The 13,310-nt window shown below is 40.8% G+C and overlaps 1 protein-coding gene across 2 annotated transcripts in view; it reads right to left on the bottom strand.

Annotated features, from left to right (window-relative positions):
• The window catches only part of MMS22L (MMS22 like, DNA repair protein), a 132,806-nt gene extending 121,360 nt beyond the window's left edge, over positions 1 to 11,446 (bottom strand). Inside the window, exons 1-4 of one of the 2 annotated variants that reach the window (XM_058566596.1) lie at positions 11,330 to 11,446; positions 10,612 to 10,790; positions 9,421 to 9,546; positions 7,545 to 7,594 (exon numbers count right to left, since the gene is read on the bottom strand). In XM_058566596.1, coding sequence (XP_058422579.1) covers positions 7,545 to 7,594; positions 9,421 to 9,546; positions 10,612 to 10,775 — 340 coding nt within the window. In that variant the 5' untranslated portion in view covers positions 10,776 to 10,790; positions 11,330 to 11,446. Of the gene's footprint in view, positions 1 to 7,544; positions 7,595 to 9,420; positions 9,547 to 10,611; positions 10,791 to 10,995; positions 11,112 to 11,329 lie in introns of those variants that run through there. The other variant, XM_058566597.1, reaches the window with a different exon arrangement.
• Between the last annotated feature and the right edge of the window lie 1,864 nt (positions 11,447 to 13,310).

Raw genomic sequence — 13,310 nt, 5'->3', positions numbered from 1 at the left:
TTAGGTCGGTTAATATTTATTTTATATATTTTGGCGCTCCTATGTTGGGTGCATATATACTCATAAATATTATATCTTCTTGCTGGATTGATCACTTTATCATTATGTAGTGCCCTTCTTTGTCTTTTATTACAGTCTTTGTTTTAAAGTCTATTTTGTCTGATATGAGTATAGCTACGTCAGCTTTCTTTTTGTTTCCATTTGCATAGAATATCTTTTTCCATTCCTTCACTTTCAGTCTGTGTGTGTCCTTACTTCTGAAGTGAGTCTCTTATAGGCAGCATATAGATGTTTCTTGTTTTTTATCCATTCAGCCACTTTGTGTCTTTTGATGGGTGAATTTAGTCCACTTACATTTTTTTTTTGGGGGGGGAGGAAGATCGGCCCTGAGCTAACATCTGCCAATCTTCCTCTTTTTGCTGAGGAAGACTAGCCCTGGGCTAACATCCATGCCCAGCTTCCTCTGCTTTATATGGGATGCCTCCACAGCATGGCTTGCCAAGTGGTGCGTTGGTGCGTGTCTGGGATCCGAACCGGGGAACCCCGGGCCACCGCAGCGGAGCATGTGGACTTAACCGCTTGCACCACCGGACCAGCTCCTAGTCCACTTACATTTAAAGTAATTATTGATAGGTATGTACATATTGCTAGTTTGTTAATTATTTTCCAGCTCTTTTTGTAGTTCCTCTCTGTTCCTTTCTTCTTCTCTTGCTCTCTTCCCTGTGGTTTGATGACTTTCATTGGTATTATGTTTAGATTCCTTTCTCATTTTCTTTTGTGTATTTACTATAAATTTTTTCTTTGTAGTTACTGTGAGGTTCATATATAATATCCTCTGTGTGTAACAGTCTCTTTTAAATTGATAGCAACTTAAATTTGAACACATTCCAAAGCTTACCATTTTTACCCCCCCTACATTTTATATATATATATTTTTGTGTGTGTGTGAGGAAGATTAGCCCTGAGCTACCATCCGATGCCAATCCTCCTCTTTTTGCTGAGGAAGATTAACCCTGGGCTAACATCCACACCCATCTTCCTCTACTTTATATGGGATGCTGCCACAGCATGGCTTGACAAGCAGTGCGTTGGTGTGCACCCAGAATCCGAACCTGCAAACCCTGGACTGCCGCAGCAGAAAGTGCACACTTAACCACTATGCCACCAGGCTGGCCCCTACTTTTTATATTTTTGATGACACACTTTACATCTTTTTAGTTTAGGCATCCCTTTACTAATTATTATAATTTTAGTTAATTTTACTACTTTTGTCTTTTGACCTTCATACTTGCTGTATAAGTAAATGATCCACCACCTTTATTATAAATTTAACTTTTCCAGTGAGATTATTACTTTCATACATTTTGTTATCATTAATTAGTGTCTTTTCTTTTCAGCTTAGAGAAGTCTATTTAACATTTCTTGCAAGACAGGTTTAGTATTGACGAACTCCTTTAGATTTTGCTTATCTGGGAAACTTTTAATTTCTCCTTCAATTCTGAATGATAATCTTGCCAGGCAGAGAATTCTTCGTTGGAAAATTTTTCCTTTCAGCATTTTGAATATGTCATGCCACTTCCTTCTGGACTGCAAAGTTTCTGCCGAAAAAATCTGCTAATGGTCTTTTTGGGGTTTACTTTGTACATAGTAAAATTATTTTCTCTAGCTGCTTTTAAGATTCTCTCTTTAACATTTACCATTTTAATTATAATGTCTTGGTGTGGTTCTCTTTGGGTTCATCTTATTTGGAACTCTCTGGGTATCCTAGACCTGGATGTCTATTTCCTTTCTCAGATTAGGGAAGTTTTCAGCCATTATTTCTTCAAATACTTTTTTTGGCCCTTTCTCTCTCTCTTCTCTTTCTAAGATCTCTATAATGCAAATGTTACTCCACTTGATGTTGTCCCAGAGGTCACTTAAGGTATCTCACTTTTTAAAATTCTTTTTTCATTTTGCTGCTCTATCTGGGTGAGATCTATTGCTTTGTCTTCCAGCTCACTGATTCATGCTTCTACTTCATCCATTCTGCTGTGGAACCCCTCTAGAGTGTTTGTCAGTTCAACACAACTTCTATTTGGTACTTGCTTACATTTTCTATCTCTTTGTTGAAGTTCTCACTGTGTTCATTCAGTCTTCTCCCAAAGTCAGTGAGCCATTATTTTGGCCATTACTTTAAACACTTTATGAGACTGGTTACTTATTTTCATTTCATTAAGGTCTTTTTCTGGGGATTTGTCTTGTTCCTGGGCTTGGAACATATTCCTATATCTCCTCATTTTGCCTGACTCTCTGTGTTGTCTATACATATTAGGCAAAACAGCTCCTTCTCCCAGTTTTGAAGGAGTAGTCTTGGGTAGATGATCCATGGGGCCCAGAAGTGCAATCTCCGCTGGCCTAACTGGCCAGGTTCTCAAGGGGCATCCCTTGTGTGAACTGCATGCCCCTGCCAGTTGTGGTGGGGCTGTGGCTGCTGCACAGTGAGGGCAGGGTGCGATGGGCTCACCTGTACTGGTTGCGGCGCGGCTGCTCTGCAGGGTGGTGGGGCGCAGATCACACCCACTGAAGGAGGGCACCACAAATGGTGCCCACCAGCTCTGTCACCAGCAAGATAGAATGAGATTGCAAAAATGGCTCCCACCAGTGTTTCTGTTCCTGGAGAAAGTCACTGTAGGTTCCTACCTCTCTGGCAGCCATTTTAGGATTAATAAGCCGATCTCCCTGACTTATGGTCTAGGTACTTTTCAAACTGTTGCTTTTCCACTGGATCTCAGGGTGAGTGGGTACACATGAGCCCTTTAAGAGCAGGTTCTCCATTCCCTTGAGTTCTACATTTCCCCTAGATTTAATCCCTGTCGATTTTCAAAACCAGACGTTTTGGGAGCTCATCTTTCTGGTGCCAGACCCAAGGGTCAGGGTGCCTGATGTGTGGCACAGTCCCTTCATCCCTTGAGGGAAAGTTTCACATTTTTGGGATCCCTTCCTGATTGTGGAGCACCATGCCTGGGGTGGGGTCCTGGGCGAGACCAAGTCTCTACCTCTCCTACCCTTCTCAATGCATCTCTTTTATTTTTTGTTGTAGAAGTGCTGCTTGTCCAATTCCCAGGTTCTTTTCAGAAGAAAATTATTCCATATGTAGTTGTAAATTTGTCATGCCTGTGAGAGGAAGTGAGTTCAGGGTCTTCCTACACTGTCATCTTGAATGCCCCCCTCCTATAATCTCTTGATTTATTGCACCTAACAGGTCTCCTAACAGGTCTTCCCACATCCTCCTTTGCTCCTCTATAATGTAAGAACAAAATGTGCTTTAAATGTATATCAATTTCTGTTCCTTCTAAATTAAAACCCATGAAAGGCTAGCTACTGTATTTAGAATGAAATCAAAACTCCTTATAATGATTTTTAAGGCCACAAATGACTTACTAATAGTGCCTGTCTTTCTCTCGACTCCAACTCATGCCATCTTTTCCCCACTTTAACATTTAAATCATTAAAAATTATCTGTGTGGTTACTATGTACAAAACATTGATAACCACTATACGGAAAATAAGTAAGAGACAATCACTAAACAAAAGCAGAGAAAATGTGATAAGAATTATAGGCAACAAATTCTCATCCATATTAAACATAAAGTAAATCTTCTTTCTAAATTTAAATTCAAATGAGCAAACATGGACAGTACTTTCGCAAAACCAACAGGAGTATCAACGTAAAGATGTCGCACAAATACCTACATATTAAATAGTGCACTGCATTCTTATAGCTTAATTACATACTACCTATGAAAGTCATATGACCCCCCGGTTTCACACTTTGCAGCCCATAAAGGCACTACTCTTATAAAAACTGCTGTGAATGCCTGCATCCAGCCACGATGGAGTCAAAGGAATTAGATTTAGCATCCTCCCACCTGAAACTAGAAAACCAGGAAAACAACATAAAACAAGTTTTCAGGCATTGGACATACGGCAGTACAGCATTGCTATCCCAAAGAGAAGGCAAGTCCTAATGCACCAGCTTCCCAGCTAGAGACAGTTTCAAGGCTGCAGCACAGGGAGACAGAACCCAGAGTCCAAATCACTGAGTTGAGGAGACATGGAATCTCAGTTTAGAGCAGTCTAAATTTGCAGGGCAAAAGTACCAAAGAAGAAAAAAGCTACACAAAAAAGAGCTCTGGAAATGTACAGAGGGTCCCCACTGAGTCTTGGCTGAATACTGATCTGTTGATGCATGAGAAAAAATTACACAAGGCCAGGGAAAAACACCAGAAAACAATTCTCCACAAAGCTTACACAGGCCAGGGAACAGTTCAACTTCCCATCAACAAGAATGAAAAAAATGTCAATAATTCACCAGAAAGAATCCTCAGAAGCCTTACCAGAACTAAATTAACATTAGACTAAAGGTTACTTTTACAAAGTCCTAACGAAATTTAAAACAAGCCTCAAAAACATCCAATGGATTACAAGTACTCAACAGCCAGCCAGAATAAAACTCAACACTGGTTATAGGAATACAAGAAAATCCAGAAAGCAGCAATGTAAAATCTACAATGTCTATCACACAATAAAAAATTACTAGATGTTCAAAGAAGCAGAAAAATATATCACAGAATACGGAGAAAAATCAATCAATAAGAACAGACCCAGAAATGAGAATGATGAATCTGCAGTCAGTGAAATTAAGAACAGTGGTTATATATATACTCTGTGTGTTAAAGGTGGATGAAAGAAAGCATGAGGACAGAAATGGAAGATTAAAAATAATCCAAATGAAATATAAAGAGACAAAAAAATACAGTATCTGAAAAAGGGGTAACACCAACAGCTACATTTAAGAACAGGTATCAGCAAAACATACATTATTAAATATGTTATTTTGCCTCAACTGGAAAGCAATCCAGGGAGTAGAATGAATAGGAGAACAAGAACTTCAGCACTTCAGTAAGTGACCCTACATTAAGGGCTTTCTGGGGAGAGCTGAGGGCCAAGCTAGCTACACAAGTTTATTAACAAAGCCCTGACACAGAGACAGGGGTAAGCTGATCTGGTGATAACCTTTAATATTGTTAACCTCTCCAACAAATCTATCATCAAAAGTTTTTTTAAGCAACAAAAGCAGCCAAAATGTCAGTGAAACAAATAACCATTTCAACAAATATCCACTGTAGTGGTTTTAGGTCAATAAGTGCTTTTCAAGGAATAATCTTGTATAAGAAATGCCTTCCATGTACCCAATTTAATTAAGTCACTCAATATAGCAAAGGTATTTTTGCTGTTTCCACTATAATCTTTTAGAGGCTCCCCAGGGGTTTCAAAATAAAATTCTGGGGCCCAGCCCCACAGCCGAGTGGTTAAGGTTCTGCGCACTCCGCTTCAGCAGTCCAGGTTCGCGGGTTTGGATCCCAGGCGTGGACCTGCTCCACTCACCAGCCGTGCTGTGGCAGTGTCCTGTATATAGCGTAAAGGAGGATTGGCATGGATGTTGGCTCAGGGCCGGTCCTTCTCCAGAAAAAAAAGAGGAAGATTGGCAAAGGATGTTAGCTCAGGGTGAATCTTCCTCAGTAAAAAATAAAATGAAATTCTGACTCTTTGGTATGGTTTAGAAAGACAACTGCAATTTCATCCCTTCCAAATTCATCACTCCCCTACACACTATGATCCACCCATACATAATTAGTATTTACTTCCTGCTCCCTGAACTTTTATGTTTTTGCACACTTCAGTGTCTTTTTTCTAAACAGTCGTTTCTGAGGCCAGCCTGGTGGTGCAAGTGGTTAAGTGCGTGCGCTCCGCTGCGGTGGCCCGGGGTTCGCTGGTTCGAATCCCAGGCGCGCACTGACGCACCGCTTGGCAAGCCATGCTGTGGTGGCATCCCATACAAAGTGGAGGAAGATGGGCACGGATGTTAGCCCAGGGCCAGTCTTCCTCAGCAAAAAAAGAGGAGGACTAGCAGATGTTAGCACAGGGCTGATCTTCCTCACAAAAAAATAAAAAATAAACAGTCGTTTCTACCTGGAACTCTTCCTGTCCCTAAAACTTTCCCAAAATCTTTTGGCTAGCTAATTTCTCTTCATCCTTGAAGACTCAGATCTGGCATCACTCTGTGATGGACAAATAAACAGATGAAGCCCTTGGCTCGCATAGCAGCCTGTCTGTGCCTCTGTCACTACACTTTTCCATTTACCATGCTGACCTATGCTCACATGTCTATCTGTCCCACTCACTGCAAGCTCTTCAGCAGCATATTTTTCTACTCTGATGCATTAGTGCTTTACACAGTACCTGGTATGAAGCAGGGACTCAGGTGATAATGAGACAATACTCAACATTCACTGAGCACATACTGAGAAAACAAAACAAATAAAACAGCCCTGACAGCTGGCAGCTAACAGCTAGGCTGTGATGTTCTCTACTGAAATTAAACAGTTTTCATAGAATATCAAAAATAATCAGGCAGGGCCACTCCGTGATAATGGTGAAACAAGACAAAAACAAAACCTGTCTGTAATCATGTCTCAACACAGAAACAAGGCACTATGCAATCACACAAAATCAAACAAAATACCAAAACAGAACCTCCTCCCCTTTCAGCTAACATGACTATTGCTTCTTTACTAATTAGAACCCTCCCTAACCTCCCTTTTTGTCCTACCTCCTAGATAAAAATTAACATACTCAATCATCAACACATACCTGCTTAACAGCATCCAATCCAGAATAAAGTCATATTCCCCTTAAACAACCCAAATCAGCCAGCACAAGCCCAAACCCTATCACAAGCCCCTCCCTATTCCCTCTCACTGAGACCCCCCATCTGTTCCTCATGATGTGTATTTCCCCCTTGCTTTGGTAAGCTACTAAACCTTTCTTTGACCAAAGGTGTTTCAGATGGTCTTTAGTTGCTGGGTATCACTAACAACAGATACCAGGCTAAGCACTTAACCTGCATTACTTCATTTCACGCTCACAAGACCTCAATGAGGTGGGAACAATTACCTGGTGTGAGACCCACAATAGGCTAGGATTGGAACCCAGGCTGACCACAGGGCCATGATTCTAAATACTACACTGCACCAACACTGCTGGAAAGGAGAAGCAGCTGGCTTGCACTAAAACACACTATCCTGCAATTCCCTTCACTATCTTAACTTCACCAATATCAAAAAACCAGTAGTCCATTAAATGTCAAAAACAAACAAAAACAGAAAGCAGAAAAGAAGAGCAAGAAGATAGCATGAAGCTCGCACTTTCTAAGTTCTCCATCCCACTCCCTCCCCCCCGAAAGCAAGTTACTAATTCACTTCAGAGATGTTTAGCTTTAAATCAATTTTACCTCCAGTTTGGAAAAATACTATAAAGCTCAGCTACAACAAAATTTAAGTGTCATACTTTTTATGAACATTAAATATGCTGTATCTTGAACTTCTGACCTAATGCTTCCTCCATGTTATTAGGATATCCCAATTATGCACCATAGACCGCATGTGCAATTCACTGTAATGGAGCACCATTGCTTTTTGCCATAGAACACCCTTAAAACTTACCAAAATCACAGCTGGCCTGTAATAAGGTTTCCAAGTTGTATAGTTGTTGCCTAATTTAAAAAAGGTAAGATGAGAGTTAATTTTAGAATAGTTTAAAGCTTGTAAAAATTCCATGGATAATGTTTCCAAATCTATTACATAGCTTCAATGCCTCCCATTTGTGAATGATGTTTATTTAATACTTTGTGAATGCTTATTACACGGTCAGCTTCAGGTAGTGAACACTGAGAGAAGATAAAACGTGCCTTTGACTGACCTTTCAAAAATGATCTATTAAAAGTTGCATATATCTCAGAAATTATATCAACTATCATAGATTTCACTATCAATGAGATACTGTTTATATATTCAAGATGCTTAAAATACTCATATAAAACATCCGAAGTTAACAGTTACATAATGAAGTGTTAAACTGTATCATATAGTAATACAATAGGAGTTCAGAAAAGAAAGAGAATAATGTAGACTAGAGTTATCAGGAAAAGCTAGATTTATGACGTTCCACCTTAATTCCTGAAAGTAATCTTCTCTTGCCATTCTTCCTAATTGCCTTTCAACTCTTTAAAGATTGACCCATATCCATGACCAATGTCCTGGATAAAGATTCAACTCATTTTGTAATGTTCAGGATTACAAAGAATCACTCACTCAGCCTATTCTCCCAATAAAACACATAACATGGCACAGACACAGTGATGTCTTTTCACAAGGTCTCATGGAACAAGGGTGGAAGGAGAAATCCCTTCACTATTCCATTCTCATTTAAGTGTACCATATACACATTCTTAATGTATTTTTGGATAATAATTTGCCTTCAATAACTGACTCCATTTCAAAATCATCTGAAGCTGAATATGGAATGAGTTTTAAATGATAATGAATTATTTCAACTTTGTTAACTGTGGTAATGAGATAGTGTTTATGTTTAAAAAAAAGTTCCCTGTTTTTAAGAAATGCATACTGAAATACTTAAGGGTGAGATGACATGATGCCTGGAATTTGCTTAAAGATACTTAAACCAAAAAGAGGAAGAGGGCAGATGAAGAAAATGTGATAAAACCCTGACGATTATTGTAACTGAGGGAGGGTATGTGGAGGTTTGTTATACTATTCTCTCTACATTTGTGTATGTTTGAAAATTTTCATTAAAATTGTTTTAATGTCCAAATTAATCATATTAATTAATCATATTTCTATTAGTCTGAAAGATATATTCGGAAAGTCTGAGTTCATTTGCTAAAAATCATTGAAAGACTATGGCTATTAAGCAACAAAAGTATTTTAGTTTTCTTCCAAAATTATAATATAGTTTGAAGCCTTAAATATTTGTCTTTAATACATGATGTCAAATACAGAGGAACAAAGATTCTGAAAAAGAATAAAGAGTCACTAAAAAATAGCTCATTAAAACAATTACTCCATCAAGCCAGCCCTGATGGCCTAGTGGTTAAAGTCCAGCGCACTCCACTTTCACAGCCTGGGTTCGGTTTCTCGGCACGGAACCACACCACTCATTTGTCAGTTGCCAGCTGTCAGTGGTAGCAGCTCACATAGAAGAACTAACAACTAAAATATACAACTATGTACTGCGGCTTTGGGGGAGCAAAAAAAGAAAGAGAGAGAGAAAGAGAGGAAGATTGGCAATAGATGTTAGCTCAGAACAAATCTTTTCCAGCAAAAAAAAAAAAAAAATAATAACAACATAAAAACCATTAGTCCATCAAACATTACTGCTTGATTGCTGTTACTGATAAGATAATCAAGACAGCAACATGCACAACTCTACTGGAACTTTTGTAATATCAGTATTAGAAACCATTCAGCAATGTAACTGAACAGCATCTACACTCATGCAGTTAAAAAAAAAAAAACATACCTGAATAAATGAAAGAGCACTCTAGATGAATTCACTAATGCTGTTTCAGTAACCCACTGAATGCCAAATATTTCCACTGTATCTTCTTCAAAATTAGTTGGTAAAGGATCAAGATTCAAAATTAATCTGAAATTCAAACTCTGATTTAGTCTCATAAAATGAGTGCTAAATCCCATAATATAGCGTGTCTTTTCTGAGATTATATGAATCCATATTATACATGACATGCCAACAATGATGTTATAAAGTCAGGATATGCATTGGTACCTTACATATTCAGGAATACTACAGCTAGATTGTATTAAAAATTCAATCCTATATAGTGATTAAAAGAAGTATAACTAAAGAGCAATGTAACTTAAAGGAAAAACACGAAAAGGAGTCTGGGAACATACTTTTGCCTGTCTTCAATAGTGGTCTTCAGTTGTAGAATTTCATCCTTTGAGGGGACATTTATTTTTAAAACAGCTAAAAGTTATTCTGAGCCATGTCTGAAGAATAACATAATCAAACTGAGTAAGCCCTTTTAAGGTCTCAAACAAGGTACAACTATAAAATCAACAAAAATGGTTTCCTTTATGACTGAAATTGTTTCAGCAAGTATTCCCAAAATATTTCAATAACAGCAGTTTTACTGCAATATGTGTACACATGCCCAAGGCAAAAACTTTGAAAAGTAACATTCCTATGAACTTATACAATCTGGTGTAGTTATTAGAAAGTTAAAAAAAAAAAATCTGTAAGACTTCTGTATGTGTAGATACACAGATTAGAAAAAACTTGGGCAACAAAAAATGTGTATGCCTTACTTAAGGATTACTGGGAAGCTCCAGAACATTATTTCATGTTTTAGAAGGAAATATCATTTCAAAAAGCCCAGGTAGTTCAGAATTCACTGTAAGTAAAAGGGAAATTAGGGTCGAGCTCCCTCCCCCAAAACTGAAGTAGCAATGAGGTAAGAAAACATCAGGTAGCAAGGAAGTTCTCCTTCATATCCAAAAATCTTTTAGGTATGTCCTAACCAGGAAACCAACAACAGAACTGATAGCCTCCATCCGTGTGATATACTAAGCCGATTTACAAACATATGGCTTGAACATCAAAATTTAACTGACTGAAATCATAAATTAAACAGCATTCTTAAACTGATGAAAAATCTGATGAGGGAAAAACAAAGGAGTTTTTACCTACCGTTTAAGGGCTCCGCTAGAAAGGTAGGACTCGCCAGAAAAATGTTTTCCTCCTCCTCTGTCGTCAAAAGCACAAGAAAAGCAAGGAGGTTTGCACCATTCGGTCCCCAGCTCCAATTCCAAGCTGTCAGTCAGGAACGTCGACGCGACAGAACCGTCATCCATTGTTTATTTCATGTCCTGAAACATTAGAACTATCGTTAAAGGGCTCCAAAGAAGTTATGATGAGATTCCTGGAAGTGGGGCGGGCCGAGAGACTGGAGGTGACCTCATAAAGTTCCCAAAACGTCCTCCCAGCACAAAGAAAAAAACCAAGAAGCCAAAACCTCAACAACTCTCCCCTACCGACTCCCTGAGATCAAGGCTGTCATAACCTAGAACGCACCCCCGACCGGCTGTGGCCGGTCCCCTCTAGGTGGGACCTTTAAGGCCGGGACAGGGTGAAGAGGGAGAAAATGTTCTCAAGTCAGGTCCAGCTTCAACTCCCGAGCCCGCCTCGACCCGCGCCCTCACTGAGCCAGTTTCCCGGCAAGGTCTAGGAAAAGCTCCCTTGCAGACTCCGGATGGGGTTCAGGAGGGCCTGGCCCACCCCCACCCCTTCCGGCCGGGGTGCAAGTGCCGCCAGCACCGCACAAGGCAGCGGCCGGCGCGGACCGGCACCCGGCGAGGGAAGCCGGTGTCCTGTGCACCGGACGCCCCTTGTTTGGTGCACGTCCTACCTGCTCACACTTTCACTCCCGGAGATCCGCCCCGGGCGGTTCCGACCACATCCCGGGAGTCCGTGGGGTCTGAATCCGAAACAGGCAAAATTCCCGCCACGGCGCGCCCGCGCTCAGGAAGGGCGGGGCCACGGCACAGCCCGCCCCCAGAGGTCCGCTCGCGATGTCTCTGTGGGTACCGCCGGGGCTTCGCGAATTCTCGCGAGAGTCTGCCTGCCACGAACTCTGTACGGAGATACGCTTTTTCTTTCTTTTTTTTTTTTTTGTAGCTTTAATTGGTGCGTTCGGCCGGAAGGCGGGGCCTCACTGGGAAAGGAAAGTGATGCAGAGACTTGAGGTGAGCAAGGCCTGGGGACCGCAGGGCTGTCCTCGGGCGGAGCCTGAGGAGAGAGCTCTGCTCCTGTGAGCCTGAAGCGGGTGTCTCCTTCACCCCAGCGCCGCGCTGTCCCCTCTTCTTCCCGCGCTAGTGCTGGCAGCTCTTTTGTTGAGAGCGAGGATACCTGTTCATTCAGGCAAGTGCAGAAGTGAGGCTAATCCGGTGTAGGGAAACACTGAGTAGGTCACATGGTCTTTGCTTTCGGTATCAAACTGTTGCTCCCCTTCTTTGCAACACAGCTGGACAGGTTTACGTCGCTTAAACCTGGACGCTTTTGTAAAGATATAGCCCATTGGCAGTATTTTTATCTTTTTGAAGTTTTTTTTTTGATCTACTCCTCAAGACTTTTCAGTCTGTCAGAGATAACCCATTTCAGCATATCACTGTCTTCAGATTCAAGAAAAACATGAGCATTTCTCATTCAAATGCCCTGCTGTAATTTAAGTATTCGCCATTGCCCATTCCTCCACAATATAGTTTGTCCTGCGTTCAATTCCTGCATAGGGAGCCTATTAAAACTCCTCTGTTCACACCAAGTACCGCACATTTTCTGACAAATGGGATGAGGTGGGAAAAAACAGTATGATCTCTATTCTGACAGCAACCTAGGGCTGTTGTGATGGATACTATGTCTGTTGTGCTCAGCTGATGTACCATGAGACCTGATGCTTTGCTGGGGACCACTGCAGCTCCTTTGTGGTCTATGTGGAGTCTCTAGCATGATACATAGTGTCATCTACAACAATTCCTAGGAAGCAGTGCCTAGATATGAGAATTTTGGGCCCTGGCAGTGTGTTTAGGAGTCAACAGATAGTCATTACTTCTTCCTCTAATCAAAACATCCAAATAGACCTTTTTTCCTTTTTCAAGTGCCTAATAGTGAGTGATCAACTTGGTTGAACCAGTGAGTAGGAAGCGAAGAACCAAATAATTTCTATGTAAATAATTTAAGCTAGTACTACAATGTATGTTATGTCAGTAAGAATCCCCATCAGTTAACAAATGACATACTCAAGAGAGATAATTAGAGGGTGCTTAATGAAAGGTCCATTTAAAAAGGTGTGGACAGGGGGCCGGCCCCGTGGCTTGTTGGTTAAGTGCACGCGCTCCGATGCTGGTGGCCTGGGTTCGGATCCCGGGCGCGCACCGAGGCACCACTTCTCCGTCCATCCTGAGGCCGAGTCCCACATACAGCAACTAGAAGGATGTGCAGCTATGACATACAACTATCTACTGGGGCTTTGGGGGGAAAAAAATAAATAAATAAAATCTTTAAAAAAAAAAAAAAAAAAAAAGGTGTGGACAGGGTTACCAGAAAACAAAAAGTGATGGTGAAGCACCCAGAACTAATCAGAGAGTTATTATCACCCTTAGGCCTAAGTGGTAAGGGGAAAGAGGGATTACCAGAGCCCAAGGAGACTTATTGCTGTAGGAGACGGCCGCCTACCTGGTGGTCACTATGGTGCCTTCATAGAGGAATGTAAACACTGCCAGCCTGCAACCGAGCAGGGAGGAGCTGGAAGGATTAAGTACCCAAACCCCTTTTCTTCCATACTCCAGTGTCCAACTAGTGTTTCTCATTGGCCAAAATCAATCTAAAAACAG

This window comes from Diceros bicornis, chromosome 23 (genome assembly GCF_020826845.1).
Source record: "Diceros bicornis minor isolate mBicDic1 chromosome 23, mDicBic1.mat.cur, whole genome shotgun sequence".
NCBI classification, from domain to species: Eukaryota; Metazoa; Chordata; class Mammalia; order Perissodactyla; family Rhinocerotidae; genus Diceros; species Diceros bicornis.
Note: the sequence above shows the minus strand (reverse complement) of the source record. Positions and strands in the feature narration are given on the sequence as shown.